General features: G+C 30.8%; 2 protein-coding genes across 9 annotated transcripts in view; one reads left to right on the plus strand and one right to left on the minus strand.

The window, feature by feature from the left end:
• LOC127711284 (zinc finger protein 277-like) overlaps positions 1-18868 on the plus strand; it is a 295784-nt gene that overhangs the window by 114040 nt on the left and 162876 nt on the right. The gene's annotated exons all lie outside the window — the stretch shown is intronic.
• The window catches only part of LOC127711014 (dedicator of cytokinesis protein 3-like), a 131477-nt gene that overhangs the window by 4367 nt on the left and 108242 nt on the right, over positions 1-18868 (minus strand). For 5 of the 8 annotated variants that reach the window (XM_052216964.1, XM_052216998.1, XM_052216989.1 and 2 more), the window contains 9 exons: positions 18414-18680; positions 17501-17584; positions 16501-16635; positions 15184-15278; positions 14004-14076; positions 9718-9769; positions 8192-8299; positions 7644-7750; positions 7022-7114 (listed from right to left, as the gene is read on the minus strand). In XM_052216964.1, the coding sequence (XP_052072924.1) occupies positions 7022-7114; positions 7644-7750; positions 8192-8299; positions 9718-9769; positions 14004-14076; positions 15184-15278; positions 16501-16635; positions 17501-17584; positions 18414-18680 (1014 nt within the window). Of the gene's footprint in view, positions 1-4750; positions 4775-7021; positions 7115-7643; positions 7751-8191; positions 8300-9717; positions 9770-14003; positions 14077-15183; positions 15279-16500; positions 16636-17500; positions 17585-18413; positions 18681-18868 lie in introns of all 8 variants that reach the window. The other 3 variants (XM_052217005.1, XM_052217010.1, XM_052216972.1) reach the window with 3 other exon arrangements.

Below are 18868 nucleotides of genomic sequence, written 5' to 3' on the forward strand. Positions count from 1 at the left end.
AGTGGTTTGCTTGTTCTCAGATGTTCATTGGTTGGATTTGATCTATAATGACAAATGCCATTCATTGCTTTCAATATTGTGACAACATGCAAAAAAATGATTGTTTGATGATGTCACAGGTAAAGATCAAAATTATTTTACATCAACAAAGAAGAGCACCTAAGTTTGCCTATATATCTACCAAAAAAAAACCAGTAGTGAAACTAATTCTTCCACTTCATCTTTGGCAAAATTTTCATCTTCCTTGATAGTTGAATTTAAAGTATTTTACTAGTAAACACTTTTGAAGCATCATTTTTTAAATTTGAAAATAAAATGCTTCGCTGGGCGCAGCTTGATACGACCGCAGAGGTCGAACCCTGAACAGTTGGGGCAAGTATGGACACAACATTCAAGCTTGATACAGCTCTGAATTTGGATTGTGATTAAATATTTGACACAGCATAGGTTTCTGACACAGAAAGAATGTGGTCTAAGAACTTCAATTTTTTTAATTTACCTATTATGGTCCAATGTCCAAAATCAAAATACATGGTTAGATTCAGCATATCAAAGAACCCCATATATTCAATTTTTGTTGAAATCAAACAAAGTTTAATTTTGGACCCCGATTTGGACCAACTTGAAAACTGGGCCCATAATCAAAAATCTAAATACATGTTTAGATTCAGCATATCAAAGTACCCTAAAAATTCAATTTTTGTTAAAATCAAACTAAGTTTAATTTTGGACCCTTCTGACCTTAATGTAGACCAATTTGAAAACGGAACCAAAAATTAAGAATCTAAATACACGGTTAGATTCGGCATATCAAAGAAACCCAATAATTCAATTTTTGATGAAATCAAACAAAGTTAAATTTTGGACCCTTTGGACCTCAATGTGGACCAATTTAAAAACGGGGCCCAAAATCCAAAAACTTAATACACGGTTAGATTCAGCATATTAAAGAACCCCAAGAATTCAAGAATAAAACCCCATTGAAATTGATCAAGAAATAAGCAATTTATACGAAGTATCTTCTTTTGCACAATACTGTGCAATTGAATATTTCTTGCTATTGTGCAATACTGTACAATTGACAATTTCTTGCTATTGCGCAATATTGTGCTATTGGATATTTCTTGCTATTGCGCAATACTGTGCAATTGAAGATTTCTTGCTATTGCGCAATACTGTGCAATTGAAGATTCCTTGCAATTGTGCAATACTGTGCAATTGAAAATTTCTTGCTTTTGCACAATACTTATTATATAATAATTTACACATTCTGTTTGGTGTGTATCTCCTACCATATCATTATTATTTGCTTTTAAATATTAATCAGAAATAACCAACTTAAAATGGAAAATTTTAAAAGAAAAAAAAAAGGAAAAAAAGAAAAAAAAAGTTAAAAAAAAATCCCCCCCCCAAAATTTTTTGAACCCCCTTATGATTCATCACCCCCAAACTCAATCCCAGCCTTCCCTTTGTGGTATGGTACCTTGCAGTACAATTTCAGAGAGATCCATACACTTGAACACAAGTTATTGTCTGGAAACTAGAAAAATGCTTATTTTTGGCCCCTTTTTGGCCCCCAATTCCTAAACGTTTCGGGCAATTACCCCCAAACTCAATTCCAGCTTTCCCTTTGTGATATGGAACCTTGTAGTACAATTTCAGAAATATCCAAACACTTACACACAAGTTATTGTCATGAAACTAGAAAAATGCTTGTTTTTTGCCCCTTTTTTGGCCCCTAATTTCTAAAATTTTGAGGCAATTACCCCCAAAATCAATTACAGCCTTCCCTTTGTGATATGGAACCTTGTGGTACAATGTCAGAGAGATCCATACACTTACACACAAGTTATTGTCTGGAAGTTACAAAAATGCTTATTTTTGGCCCCTTTTTGGCCCCTAATTCCTTAACTGTTGGTACCATAACCCCCAAAATCAATCCCCACCTTCCTTTCATGGTATTGAACCTTATGGTAAAATTTCATGGAGATCCATTCTCTTAAACTAAAGTTAGAGTGCGAAAACCAATGTGTCTTCGGACGACGCCGGACGACGCCAGACGACGACGACGACGCCAACGTCATACCAATATACGACCAAAAAATTTTCAATTTTTGCGGTCGTATAAAAACCTGTTGACTGATGGGCTATTGTATCTTACTTGATGAAATAGTAGAATCTATATTTCTCTATGAAGGATCTGGAATTTATTACTTTGCATCTTTGACTTGAACATCTTTTTATCTCAATTTCATTTACAGATACAAATATTTCACCATAAATTGAAAAACTCATAGCAATATTGCTAATACTGTCTCATTCTTAATATTCTATCATACCAAATAAAGAACTTGCTATTTACATAAGCTGAAAGGTATGGATGCAAAAGCATGAGCTTGGTATTTTCATTCAAAAAGTAACAAAGCCAAGGTGAAAACATGCAGTTATATCTTTACAAGATTAATCAAAGAAACTATAACTATGCTGTATGGGTTTTACTCAATGTTGAAGACCATATCGTGGCCTATAGTTGTTAATTTCTGTGTCATTTGGTCTCTTGTTGAGAGTTGTCTCATTGGCAGTCATATCACATCTTCTTATTTTTATATGATGGACAATTTCATTTCTACCTACACCAAACAAAGATATCAACACCCATTTTTAATTACATTTTCTAAGGTAAAAACAAATATTTCTATGACATATTTGGTTTCTTCCAATTAGAAAAAATCTTGTGTATTTTGAGTAGTAGTAAACTATAGACCTTTTAGCAATGCTTTTTGAGTGTGTGTGTGTGTGGAAGGGGGGAGAGTATTTTTTTTAAACCATAGCAATAGTAGTAGGGAGTGCTGCAAAGTCTTTTAGAAATATCCCATCTTGAAAATACTGGGTATATCTCAATTCAGAACCAATTGAAGTTGACAAATTTTCATAAGTTTTGAGCTCAATTAGCACAGAGAGGAAGCATAGCTTTGAAAAGACTACACTTCATGGCTATTGCAACCTCAAAATAATCATTTTTATATAATTAATATCAGTTAATTTCAACAATCCAAAATAAAAAAATGATCACTAGCAACAATAAGTACACTACAATGAGTAAATATTATTACAGTGTAGTTCATTTTCCTGATCAAATGATTTAAAATCTGTGTTATTGATTATATTCTTATATTGTATATTGTGCAAAATAACTAGAAATACATAAATTACATGAATATCTTTTTCTAGTTGGGAAAAGTCCATCTTAATTGCTGTAAGGAAGCTAAATTGAATAAATTACCACAACAAAAGCATTGTAAGAAAACTAAAAGGCAAAAATCAGTAAAATTGAAAAGAAATATCTAATACAATGAAACACACTATCTTTTTATAAGTAAAAGGGAAAAAGATTTTTCTTCTTAAAATTTCTAAGTATGGTAAAGTACTGTGGTGATATATTGAACTGACACATAACTAATAAACAGCCAAATCTTGGACTGTAAAACTAATTATTTCGGAAGTTATCTTTTAAAGATTTTTTTCTCATTTCAAAACATTGTTGTTCTAAAAACCTGTGACACTTTTAACGAAAAATCTTAAGATTAAAATTGATCTTAAATCACACTGAAATGTTCAAGACTTACAAGTATACTTATTTTCAATAGAATTTGAGAAAAGAATTGCTGGGGCCTGATTAATAAAATTTCCTATTGCTTAGACATTTCTCTACAAAAACAAATTCAATGGTGAAAACGCCTTCAAAAACCAAACTTCTGCCATGAAAAATACCCACTTGGACAGTGTACTAGTCTGAAAAATGCTGGCATTGTTACAGAAAAACAGTTATCAACTGACAATTATAATGGTGATGAAAAATGAAATGAGAACGTGAATTAGGCAGCTATAAATTCTGAAAATGCTTATAACAATTGTGCAAGCAAACAATATTGTTAAAATTGTTACAGTGGTAATGCATGTAGAGTTCAGATTAGTAAAACAAATGATAAGATGGTGTTTGAATGAATATTTAAGAATGGTTGTTGGATTTTAACCTTTTCATTTTCTTCTACTTGACATTTTCAGTCTTACTCTTAAATTTCTGCTTTCAGTTGGATAAGTCTTCTTTAGGTTTTTAATAAAGTAAACAATTGCTCACCAAAGGGTAGTTTATATCTAATATCATTTGGTGTCTATTGTTGTCTTATCTTCAGCACGAGAACAGATTATAATTCTTCCAAGAAACAAATACCAAGTTTTCCCATTAGAGAATTTTCAATTTGCATACCAAATCCTCCCCTCAACTTCATCAAGCTTATTTGTAAGAAGACACCTGTCTATTGTAGACTCTATATGTCTTTTGAATATTTGTGTTGGGTTGCTGTCTCATTGACAAATACCCCACATCTCCTTTTATTCATAAGCAATTATATGTTATAATGCAACATTAGATAAAATTATATTACAGTAAGGTCATAATTAAATTTATTTGTAATCTCCAATCTCCTTTCAAATTCATTTTTGATTCAAATTAATATCACACAAATGAACCTCAGATTTTTTTTAATAAATGTAAGTAATGACTATAATTATGACCTTAAATGTGAATTACACTATCAAATTGAAAACTTTCACCTAATACAGCATTGCAATAACTCACCAAGTCTTGCTAAAAATGAACAATGTAACAAGTTGACAGTTTGCATTCATGCTATTTAGTACTTGAAGAAGTTTTTTTTAGCGTAGGCAATAATATTATATATAATCATACCTATTTACCACTCGTAGATTTCCTCTACAATTTACGCAACAAAATTTTATGAATTTATGGAAATTTCTTTCTTTTTCTGCCTTATTATTGTGAAGTGAAAACTAGAGGGAATTTGGTTGCTACAACGTCTAGAACTATAGAAAATCCAGGGAACCCATAAGATAAAGAAAACACAGAGTCACAACACCAAGGAAAACACAGAAATATGCCTGGTATAAATTGCAGTAAAATCAAACACAGTAGTATAATAAATTGCCATATTCCTGCAATTATGTTTTTCAAACCATTAAAGCTCAACCAATCAGGAACAGTCTATCAACTTCATGAAAACTTTTAAAACATCTTGTATAATGATTTGAAGAACACATCAAACATGTCTATAAAGAAAGATTTTAGCAGTAGGAAAAGTTACAATGAGATCACTTTCCTTGTTCAAGGATAGAAAATATCAAATAGCTGAAAAATCCATAAACAAAACAAAAATTCTCCATAAAGGATATATATGTAGGGCTGGAATACAAGCCCATTAAAATACTATAGTAACTAAATAAAGTCAGAAAATCCACTGAAAAGTTTTACACATATTAATTTTCACACAGAAACAATATGGTAAACAACATTTGTATAAGCTACTACACATGTACAGCAACAGAAGTATAAAAGAGTCAGGATACAGGGTAGATGTACACCTTTTCATAAATATATATGCAAACATAATGGAAATAATAAATGTATCTTAAACATTTTTCATGCTATTTATTCACAAACATGCATATATATATCCAGACACACTTGTACATGTTTATTTTAAATAATTAACAAAACCAGGCATTTATTCCTGACAACAACTTGATAAAACTTTGGGTTAAATATTTTACTAAAGTCAAAGGTCTTTCAACCTTACAATCTGTACTTATTAAGAGGATCATTGTCAAAAATTCACTAAATTAATGAAGATGGAAAGATATGAATTTCAGGGTTAAGCATTTGATCCTTAAGGACAAATATCTTTGCACTTTCTGTAATCTCCATCTGTAGGCAAATAACAACAGTAATGAACCATTATTTTAAGGAGACAACAATAGTATATCACGGTTTTGTTAAGGTATAATAACTAAATCATATGTATATGCATGCACATGTCATCGATATTATCTTAACATACATATATCTATATGCATGCATATGTTAAGGGTATTTGTATTTAAAATTTCATGCACTCTATTAAATCATTTTAATAAACTAAGTCCTAGAAATATATATGCAAAGAAAGGGGGGTTCATGGGGGAGAACAGGCACTTACTATGTATTAAGTGCTAGGGATGAGCAACTGGAACAGGTGACTATTTCAAAGTTTACAAGATATATCCACATAAAATCATGATAAGGACAGAAATTTAGATGAAATATATAAGGTTGCTGTTTTTATCATAAGTATCTGAAATAGCTGAATCAACATAATTACTTTTTAAAGATGTGTTTAAAAGTTGTTGTAAATACATCAGACTTTTGTCAAATCCATTTAACTCTCAAAGAAATGGAGTAATATAGCTATAGGTCTATTTTTTGTCAAAAAATATATAATGTCTTTTTTTTTTTGAATATCTAAAATATCTGAAAAGGATGGGGTCTCAGCTGCTCACTCCAACCACAAAAGGATTAAAAGAAATGGGGTTAAAAACTTAGCAAAGTAAAAAATCAATTCTATTTCAATGAATGTAAATTTACAATGTTTTCATTGAAAATTCATGAAATAAGACACTAGTGAAAACAACTACATATTAAATGTACACTTTCTCCATATTTTCTTTATTGTGACAAGAAAACCATTTATAGACTTAAAAGCTGATCTAATTGGAAATGCTTATACAGATTTAGGTGAGCAGACGCAAAGTGCTCAATCAGCTAGGGATGATAGTAGCATCTGCTTAACACAAATTACAGCATGTTTTAACTGTTACCCCATCTGTTTACCTGACACTGATCTTTGTTGGTTTTTACTTACCATTCACAACCAGGCATTCAGTTTCATTGTTAGTTTAATATTAGTAGCCAAAATTATTTTTTCCATCATCAAAGCATAAGTTAGTCAGAATCCATTTTTTTCATACTGAGCTTCATGTTATATGGTTTTCAAACTGTATGAACCCTAATTTGACAATAAAAATCAGTGTCAAGTATCAGATAACAGTAGATGCTGTTTAGTTTACCATATAAAGCTGTGTATAATATTGATACATGGATTATGTGAGTGGTGGGACTATTACTTACTATGTTTTCATAAGACTGAGAAACAGTCTTGTTTATTTTGGAACTCTCAGCTTTATGAAAGTTAACTGTCTGTCTCGTTGTTAACATTCTCACCTGTATTTTACAAAGTTAGTATAAAATACACTATAACCAATAAATTGTATCTGACTTTTGTCCATCTTAATAAAACTTTAGGTTAAATTGTATAATTTATATGATTATACAGGGTGAAAAACTTATTCAGTAAGACTTTTATCACATACAATACATTTGCTATATTTGTTGACACCAATAAGCCTTCATCAAAGTATAATCATGTATTAACTAAAGATTTCACTGAGTTTAGTTTTTTTATTGTATTGTGTTTTGGCAAAAGATGAGTAGAAATATGGCCATAAATAGATTCTCATTATCTAATGCAAGATATAAGAAAACATGAAAGTTTTGGTATCACAGTTTCTACTCTTTCTGTAACATAAATGATTGTAAGTATTACCATTGTGTGTGTTGTCAAAGATAAGACTTTTAAAAACACATTAGTACAACCTCTATAACATTAAAGGTACATCAACAAGTGCAGATATGTATGTACATGTACTACAAAAGTGCCACACGGTATGATAATGAGTGTTAATTTGTTTACCTTAGATGTACTATGTTTTACAGGTAAATTAGGTACTGTATCTTCCTCAATGATGCTTGATCCGTCTGGACCTGGAAAGGGTCGTGGCACACTTGCTGGAAAAGGATCTAAAACAAAAAATCAGAATCAAAATTAATTCTGCAAAATTGCTGTGTTCTACTTTTTCCACAATTAAAAGTTAGTATGCACTTTTAAGAAATTGGGTCATGGTCATATGAAGACTACCCAGCTGGTTGTAATAGTTACTTTTAATCTTATCCTTCTTGAAATTGTAATGCAACAATAAAAGTTAGTGGTATCTCCTATATAGATGGTTTTCACAAAAACAAAATTAACAAAATAAATGTTCACACCATACCAATTGTATCAAATAAGGAAAAGCTTCTTAAAACTATAAACAACTAGTTTTAGAGCATAATTTTTATCATCTGACTTTTTCAGTGAAATGTAACAAACATGGGTAGTAACTGTACATCCTATTCCTTTTGTCTCTGGTGGATTGTTTGGAAATCATACCACATCTCCATATTGTTATAATGAGTAGTTACCTGATCTTTTCCTTTCTGGAATAGGAGGTTTCCTGGTATATGCTACAGATTTTGTCCTCAAGTGTTTTATAGCAGAAGTATCTACTGACATACCACCCTTGGCTGGAACTGAAGAATATCAAATAAGAAAATAGAATAGGATATTTATTTCCTGATTTGTATATAGAAGTCAATAAGTTTTTTTTCCCCACTGATGGTATTTTTTGTTCTCTAAAGCTTTGTCATACTTTTATACTGATAACTATATATTCATTTCACACTTCTATAGGTTGTTTAACATAACTATTGCAATAAATAATTATTAGAGCCCATGGATAATTATGTCAATTTATGTTTCTATTATTAGGGGAATTTTGTATTGCTTCTGTAGAGATGACAATATAATGAAAGTCCACGTCTCACAAGGACAGAATACTATGGCTGAAACACATTTTTTAATATCTTGACTGAAACCATCACATGTACTGCTGTTCACTGTTTAGATCAAACTGTTGTAGAGAAATGAGATGATACTACAGTACAAAATGATATGTAACCCACCATAACACTGTCAAAATAAAACAACAACCATCAAATGGGAAGAAAACTAAATAAACTGCTTCACTGAGCGCAGCTGGATACGACCACAACCACAGAGGTCCAACCCTGAACAGTTGGGGCAAAAATGGACACAATATTCAAGCTTGATGCAGGTCTGAATTTGGATTGTAATTCAATATTTGACACATTATAGGTTTCTGACACAGAATAAATGTAGTGTAAACACTTGAAATTGGTTTTATGATTTGAATTTATATTCAATTGAAGATTTCTTGCTGTTGTGCAATACACTATGCTGTTGCGCAATACTTAGTAAATCTGTTTTCAGACTATATACAAAGAATTTTTTTTTTAACCCCCCCACCCGCCCCCTTTCCAAAAAATTTTTTTTTTTTGTAAAATGTGGTACAATTTAAGAGACATCCATACACTTTAACACAAGTTATTGTCTGAAAACTAGAAAATTGCTTGTTTTGGCCAGATTTGGCCCCTAATTCCTGAAGGGTTCGGGCATTTACCCGCGAAATGAATCCAAACCATCTACTTGTGGTTTTGAACCTTGTGGTACAATTTCAGAGCAAACAAAATACTTATGCACAAGTTATTGTCCTGAAACTAGAAAAATGCTTGTTTTGGGCCATTTTTTGGCCCCTAATTCCTAAACGGTTGGGACCATCACCCCCAACCTTCCTTTTGTGGTATTGAACCTCTTGCTTAAATTTCATAGAGATCCATACAATTAAACTAAAGTTATTGTCTGGAAACCAAATGTCTTCGGACGACGACGACGTGATAGCATTATACGAATGCAAATTTTTTGCGGTCGTATAAAACTGATTATTGAAAAATTTGCAAATTTCATTTATACAGAGATTCAAGACAATTGAAAAAACATTATGTTTTTGATGAGTCTACTTTAGTTCTGTTAATAAATCCATTGGATATGGCAATGAAGAGGTTCACCTATTTCTAAATCATTAACTTACCCTTTGGTTTAGGTGACTCAATATTTGATGGTTTACTCTGTGGACTTTCGGCCTGAAAGAATATTTTAACATTTTAAAATGAAAATTAAGAAAAAAGTAATTTTTTTTAAATTTCAAGACCTGAATGTAAAACTTTCTATTGAACTATATGGAAAATAAGAAAACAAATTTAACAGAGCAAAGCTAGTTTTAGATCAAGTTTGTGTTTTCAGTTGAGTAAACTTACTTCTAACAAATGCACCAGTCTTGAACCTTATAGTACATGTATGATCTCATTGTCCTCTTCTTTGTGAGAAATATGATAAATTGAAAGTACACAATCACAAGTTTTGTGCTGTATGCTGTAAATTTGTAGACACATAACTTCCCCCCAAAACCATTACAATTTAACTTTGGTACTACATAAACAAGAAAAAGAAAAATACTTTGATTTGGCAGTCATCAGTCAATGTCTTACAAACATGTATTACATTGTATCACCACTTTAGTTGCATGCAAATCTCTTCACAGTCTATTAACATGTTAGATCTAAAGAATTAGTATAGAAATCCACTCTCAGACTATAGAAAAGCTTGTATATCAACATGCTGAAGTGTAGCTAATCTACTTCTAAAGTATTAAATAACTGGCACATGTTAATTTTTTTTTTATAGAAATGTTATTCAAGAAATAAGATAAGTGAAATGACCATGGTAATATTGAAGCATTCATTCTGTTTAAGGTAGATTCATGGTATACCGCCATCTTGGATTGTACTATTGCAGTGCACAATCAGTCTAGTTATTTGCCCAAATCTGCAAATTTGTAGACAGATGTGCAATTTTATTGGTTAGACTGTTTATTTATATGAAGAAAACTTGCTAATTTATTGCATTAATCAAAATATTTAAAGAAATACCAAACATTTGTGTTTTAGAATCATTTTTTTCAACTAAGCCATCTAAGGGGAAATAACTCTTTTAGTAAAAAATTTATACTGGAATGATAGGGAAACTTTTTATTTTTACTTGTAGCAAGAAAACAAGTTCGGTGACACCATTTTTTCTTTTTATTTTCTGAAAACATATTATAAAGCCTATCTTCTCACAATTTATTTCAAAATTCTATCTCATAGATTTCTTTTTATGCACAAAATGTGTTTTTTCATGATCATTCTAAGCAAATTTAGGCAATTTTCAACGACTCATAGCTTAAAAAATAGCACGGTGACCCATCCTTTTTATTATATTTTTGATAAGAGCATAGTAAAGTCTTCATTATGGCTAAGTATAAGAAAATTCTATCTCGCGAAACATATACCTATGATCTACCTTAATAATAGTTTTCAAAAACATTCATTTCCACCATAAAATTTGTCTAGGTATGGAAATTTAAATTTATATAAAAAATTATGTTTCAACATAGGAATATTATATGATATAAAAGTGTTTTTTTTTAAATGGTGTTGAATTAAAAAAGTTTTTCAAATATAAATATCTTGGTAATATAACTCAAGTTTCTGGAACTGATTTTATCAACTTGTTCACCCTGCCTATCTAAATTACGTGACAATCTGGTTCATATGAAATGATTACCATCTTATATTGAAAATATGCATCAGTGTATGAACTTTACTCTAATCAGAACTATTTGTCAATAAACCCTAAATGATCCAGTGGATCCCCATTAAAAAGTTGTTTATAACTATCCCTGTAATATTTATTGTAATAAGCAACAAGGGAAATTAATTTTATGTCCTTTACAACAGATGCCTTTGTGAAAACAAAAAAATCTCTGGCTAGCTAAAATCAATGTGATTCCTGTAAACAAAATAAGATATTTCAAACACTCAAAGAGAAAATCAATGCAAAATTTAAATGCATGCAAAAAGAAATAAATCACCATTGTTTGACATGCTTCTTCTTTACAACATTAAACTGAATGGACAGGTTAAAATAAGAGTAATACATGAAAAAGGGCACAACACCAAAAACATTTGGATTACCACTTTTTACCATCAAACAACACCAAAAATACTTAAGCCCACACAACTCCAAAACATTGAAATCATTACACAAAATACCATGCCCACATAGGTTTCGTACCAATGCTTAAATGGTATACCTTAATGACAAGATGATCGCTAAACTGCAGAGACAGAGGTCTGCTACGATGATGATGTGACAGATTCCGAGAAGGAAAATGGTGGCTGTACCTCCGTCTGTCCACCGTGGTAGGGGAGGTAATAAGTATTGGTATATCCTGTATGATACATGCAGATGAGCAATAGACAATCAACTTTTCATCATTTTATTTAAATATTGTTTTAAATATTTTTTAAAGCTATTATGTTAGTACTAATCTTACTTTGTTATTCAAAGTTACTTCAATTCTGTTAAATATAAAATCATTAGTATGTATGTAAGGATATCCTGACAAAATGTAAATCCATTTCTGATGTTTTATAGAATATGGTATCATATCATATATTTTGATTTTTATCAAATTTATCATAATATTTTTAAGGTTAGTTATTTTCAAGACAAACAAGCCACTTTTAAATACCAAATTAATTTTTATACATCAAATCAAGAATTATAGAATAAAATCAAATTTGATTTAATTATTTATGAAAAACAGTGTCTACAGTATTACTATCAAGAAAAAGATAAACCTTTTTGCAGGTACAACAGGGGCAATTATGAACGTTAAATGAATTCATTACATAAATCATTGTTTTTTAGCATTGAAAATGATATGAAATTAATCAACTTCAAAGACCATCTGCTACAATTTAGTAAATGGGCATCTTTATAAGCTTACAGATAAATATTCAAGCCATGCAATTTAATTCAGGTTATGAATATGAAGCTTGATAATCTTATCAATTCATGCTTGGTACATTATACTCTACATGATCAAGCATTAGCTTACATGAAACTATATAAAAGCAAGTCTACAGGTCTTCTTAGAAACATAATAAAAGCTAGGGTAGAAACTAAATTTATATAACAGTAAAAACATTATGTTTTAAGCTAGCTGGCAAAGAAAAACAGGCATTTAGAATATTGAATGCATACTAGTTTCTAACTACTGCAGTTATAAAGTATTACTTTAAATAAGATAGTAAAGCACTCTATAGAACTGCAGCAAGACAAAAAAGACAGCAAAAAAAAGCTATAGCCTAGCTCAGAATTAAATAATATCTTTATGAATGTAATGATAGATTATGTTTGAGTAGTTTATTAATATGCATCAGGCAAAATTTTATAAAAAATATATAGTAAATATTATTCCAATTACAAATGTCATCTGCACAATACATTACTGAATTTCATGTAGAAGCTTATTTCATAAGTATTGGCAAATTACTGCCTTCAACTTTCCAGATGTGTCAAAAATGCAGTTTACTACTTCTAAGATAAAATATTCAACATATCTATAATTTATAGTTTCTTTGCTTTTTTAACTAATAAAAGGTTGCTGTCTTTTCTTAAGGATGTGAAATGTCTGTGTTGAGAACTAATAAAAAAATGCTGGTACATACCGCAGAAGTGAGATCTATCAGATCATCTCGGTCATTTGATCTAGAATCTGATGATATAACTGATGTTGGTACCTTCAGTAGAAGTGAGATCTATCAGATCATCTCTGTCATTTGATCTAGAATCTGATGATATAACTGATGTTGGTACCTACCGTAGAAGTGAGATCTATCAGATCATCTCGGTCATTTGATCTAGAATCTGATGATATAACTGATGTTGGTACCTACCGTAGAAGTGAGATCTATCAGATCATCTCGGTCATTTGATCTAGAATCTGATGATATAACTGATGTTGGTACCTACCGTAGAAGTGAGATCTATCAGATCATCTCGGTCTTTTGATCTAGAATCTGATGATATAACTGATGTTGGTACCTACCGTAGAAGTGAGATCTATCAGATCATCTCTGTCATTTGATCTAGAATCTGATGATATAACTGATGTTGGTACCTACCGTAGAAGTGAGATCTATCAGATCATCTCAGTCATTTGATCTAGAATCTGATGATATAACTGATGTTGGTACCTACCGTAGAAGTGAGATCTATCAGATCATCTCGGTCATTTGATCTAGAATCTGATGATATAACTGATGTTGGTACCTACCGTAGAAGTGAGATCTATCAGATCATCTCGGTCTTTTGATCTAGAATCTGATGATATAACTGATGTTGGTACCTACCGTAGAAGTGAGATCTATCAGATCATCTCGGTCATTTGATCTAGAATCTGATGATATAACTGATGTTGGTACCTACCGTAGAAGTGAGATCTATCAGATCATCTCGGTCATTTGATCTAGAATCTGATGATATAACTGATGATCTGTTGCTAAAATTAGAAATGACAATTCATTAATCAAACACATATATACATTTTTTGGGACTTCGACATTTAATTGGAATGCCAATGTTCATTGTAGATTTCAACATTAATCACATTTAATAGCAATACACATTCTGAGGTTTAGGAACAATCATATAAAGTATCCCTAGATGTCTTGTTTTTTTTATTGTTAGGTTGTTTTCTCATAAATGTATACCTTACATTTGTTTTCATTCAAGGTATAACAATTACCAGCAAGTGCACATGTTTCAAAATCTAAAAGTCTGAAATAAGTGGTACATGTGGACAGTTTGTAGTGCTAAACTAAGGTCATGAGAGATTCCAATGTTGTAGGCTTCTGGTGCTGAGGAAAAATAATATGAAGCATCACAAATCAACTCCAAGAGATTCATAGTTTAAGCAGCCAGACATATGGATAGACATATAACCCCATTATTGGAGGTCTCTAAACAATAGTCTTTAGGGTCATCATAATCTAATTAAAAAATTGTATATTAAAATCATAGAACTGTTTTCATACATTTAACTGAACTTTTCTCAATTAAAATGATATTGTTTCAAATTAATTTGACAATGAAAGCTGACTACCAAAACTACAAGTCTCAGACAGCAGCTTGTTAGATTTTTATGCCTATAACAGTCAGTAATTTGTTGATATATCCAACATCTGTGGTCTTCAATGAATAGATGTAGCATTCTTGCAAAGAATTCAGCTAAAACCTGTGAAAGGGGTCATCTTAAACGTGAGTGAGTTGTAAGCTTTTGTTCCATAATGAAGGCCTAGATTTTACTTCTACGATGAAAAACAGCAACAAAAGTACTCTTCCTTTGATTTTATGTCACAAATTAAAACAACCATTGCCACCTCAGCATATTTACTACTCAAAGTTGTTTCAAATTTTGCAAAAGGTTTTATCCAATCAATGGAAATGAATTTTGTAAAATCAATCATTGATGTATTTTAGCATTTATGGTACATTCATGGTACATTTATCACTATTATTGATAACTTGATTTTATCATATGATTAAATAAATTTAATCTTCTTGAAAATACCATGTTACTAATGATATCAAAACTTGAGATACAAACCTTCCACTTGAATGTTGAGAATTTGGTGTTCCTGGCCTTGGATCTATAAAACTTCCCATCCCAGAGTCCCACTTCTTTAAGTCACTATGTACAGCCTGAAATTTGTTTACAACAAAAATAATACATATGTGTTTTTGTTGTTCCACTTAGGAGTTTCTTGAAAATAAACAAATACTTGCCAACTATTTCTTTTGACAAATTTTAAACACTTTAATAGATTTCATATTTTCTATTCTTTGTTATTATTACATAGTGAATCATGTGTTGTTTGTTATTATTACATAGGGAATCATGTGTTGTTGGTTATTATTACATTGTGAATCATGTGTTGTTGGTTATTATAACATAGGGAATCATGTGTTGTTGGTTATTATTACATTGTGAATCATGTGTTGTTTGTTATTATTACATAGGGAATCATGTGTTGTTGGTTATTATTACATTGTGAATCATGTGTTGTTGGTTATTATAACATAGGGAATCATGTGTTGTTGGTTATTATTACATAGGGAATCATGTGTTGTTGGTTATTATTACATAGGGAATCATGTGTTGCTGGTTATTATTACATAGTGAATCATGTGTTGCTGGTTATTATATTACATAGGGAATCATGTGTTGCTGGTTATTATTACATAGTGAATCATGTGTTGCTGGTTATTATTACACAGTGAATCATGTGTTGTTGGTTATTATTACATAGGGAATCATGTGTTGCTGGTTATTATATTACATAGGGAATCATGTGTTGTTGGTTATTATTACATAGAGGATCATGTGTTGCTGGTTATTATTACATAGTGAATCATGTGTTGCTGGTTATTATATTACATAGTGAATCATGTGTTGCTGGTTATTATTACATAGTGAATCATGTGTTGCTGGTTATTATATTACATAGTGAATCATGTGTTGTTGGTTATTATTACATAGGGAATCATGTGTTGTTGGTTATTATTACATAGGGAATCATGTGTTGCTGGTTATTATTACATAGTGAATCATGTGTTGCTGGTTATTATATTACATAGTGAATCATGTGTTGCTGGTTATTATTACATAGTGAATCATGTGTTGCTGGTTATTATTACATAGTGAATCATGTGTTGCTGGTTATTATATTACATAGTGAATCATGTGTTGCTGGTTATTATTACATAGTGAATCATGTGTTGTTTGTTATTATTACATTGTGAATAATGTGTTGTTTGTTATTATTACCGAATGAATCCTGAAATCTTTCTATTGATATTTTGTTTGTTTAGATTTTACCAGCACACATCTTTTACCATTACAAAATAATCAGAAATAACTTACAGCTCTCTTTTCTTTTCTATAACCAATTTTCTTCATCAATTTCCGTAGTTCTTCATCCAAACTTTGGACTAACATGACCAAGTGTTCACTGTTATCTTTCTTCATTATAGCAAGTCCTTGATCCAACAAGTTAATCTAAAAAAAAAATTATCAAAATTATAAACTAAGTAACTGTCACTTTCCTAGAAAATATAATTAAAATGAAAGAGCCTTTAGTGAGCGAGCTAACATACCCCACATCCCACATAAAGGTGAAAAGCTTATTAAAATGACATGCTGGCACAGTTATTTCTATTTACTTTTAACATACTTTTTTTAACAGTCCCTGTTTCTGCAAAAATGGTTCCCATATCAGATTTTTCCGATTATCAATCTCCTCTGCGGATTTGCTTAGTGGAAACCTTTATCTAAGTTTGAAGATGATCTGACAAACAATGAAGGCCCTATAACGGCTACATAATAAATATGGGATATTTTTTTCAAGTCCCCTCCTGAAAAAAATTAACCCTTTTCAAAGTTTTATGATTATCCAAAGCAACCATAGTTTCAATGAGTGGAAACCTTCGCCCCTCATTTGAAGAGGATCAGATAAAAGATGAAGAAGATATACTGGAGATAACAAAGTGATGACATATGGATTGAGGCATGGACATTCTGAGAGAGGGAGAGATTAATGGATAGATGGAAGAGTCAAACTCATCATACCTTCCATAACAAATCTACAACTTTGATTTTCATTACACAGTAAATGAACAACAAATGGTTCAGAATAATATAATATTATGCCCATTCTAATGAACAGTCCTGTAGAAAAGTGCAAATGTCCGTTTTTCAAAAGACAAATGTCCATAAAAAAAAACATGAATGTCCTATCAAAAAGCACAAACGTCTCCACCTGAGCCAACACTTGTTTGGCAAGCTCTTAATGGACTAATCTTGACAACTTGGGAATGAATATACTCTTCATTCTCAAACAGTTTAAATCTAATTAAGATGTTACCTGTAAGTTTATCTGATCTTTCAAAATTTGAACATTTTCATTTTCTGATGGATGTAACCTTGTAACTTCTTCAGAGAAAAATGCCTAAAATTACAAAATTTTACTGCATATAACAATGAAATGATAACCTACAAATTACAAAATTCAGCTATAAATTACATTATAATGATATATAAAGTTACAACAATCTAATCATTCTCATGATTGAATGTCATCTACACAGAAAAAAATAATAAAGAACAAATACAGTCCTTTAAATTAGACATTTGAAATTACTGGCCCCAAGTGCTCACACCTTACAACTCATCACTGCCAATCTGCTGACTAAATATGAAGCAATTTTGTTCAGTAGTATTTGAGAAGAGTGTGATGAAAATTTAAAGTTCATTCAATATATTAGAAAACTCAAAATATTGGCAAATAGAAAGTAAAAATCTGACAAATCTCAAAAGTGCTACCATGTTACAATTCATCACTTTCAAGTTTCTGAACAAATATGAATTTGTTCTGTTTAGTAATACTGAAGAAAAGTGTGATGAACATTTTTAAGTTCATTTAAAAACCTGATCATATTCTTTTTATCACATATTTCTCAAATGGCTTTTACTGAGACTTATTTTGGTATTGTTTTGTGATGATATGGGTAATGCGACTTTACTTGGGTTGTGAGTTTCATACTTTGCTGACATCGAACATTACCAAGTACATTTTTATTAGCACCATATAAACAGAAAGTCCTGAATTATTTTGTAATAAATGATAAATTTGAATAATTTTGGATATGGCAGACCAAAATAGGTATATGCAGGAATATTATAGACAAATGTTAATGTTTGATGTAGATGTTATTTTGCCACTTGCCAAACAAATATGTACAAATACAAATGTATTTATATACTAAACTCCTAATTACCTCCTGATATTTTGGTATGCCTCCCTGGACTTGAGCTGTTATCATGCCATTAAGTTGTCTGGATAAATCTTTCATGTTGTTGTCACTACAACTTCTACGACAAGTTTCAATGCTGACTTGTAACTCATGACAGGCACTGTTTACAGCATTGATAGCCGTGGCAACAGGACTAAATATTTTTGTATCACTCTGTATGACTTCATACCATTGTAATATACCAGGAAATTTATGGTTTGTTTTCATTACAGTTCTTTCTGTACACAATGTCTGTAAATGTAAAGATATATTTTTAGCCATAAGTATTATTCGAGGAACCTATCAATGTTTAAATGTTGAAATACTGCAATTTCTCATTGAAATAAATTTGGTACTTTATCATGAAAATAAAAGTATGACTCACTCTGGTAACACCAAGAAACTGATCATTATTAAATTTAACGTTGAAACAAATGAAA

This window comes from Mytilus californianus, unplaced genomic scaffold (genome assembly GCF_021869535.1).
Source record: "Mytilus californianus isolate M0D057914Y unplaced genomic scaffold, xbMytCali1.0.p SCAF_1, whole genome shotgun sequence".
NCBI lineage: Eukaryota > Metazoa > Mollusca > Bivalvia > Mytilida > Mytilidae > Mytilus > Mytilus californianus.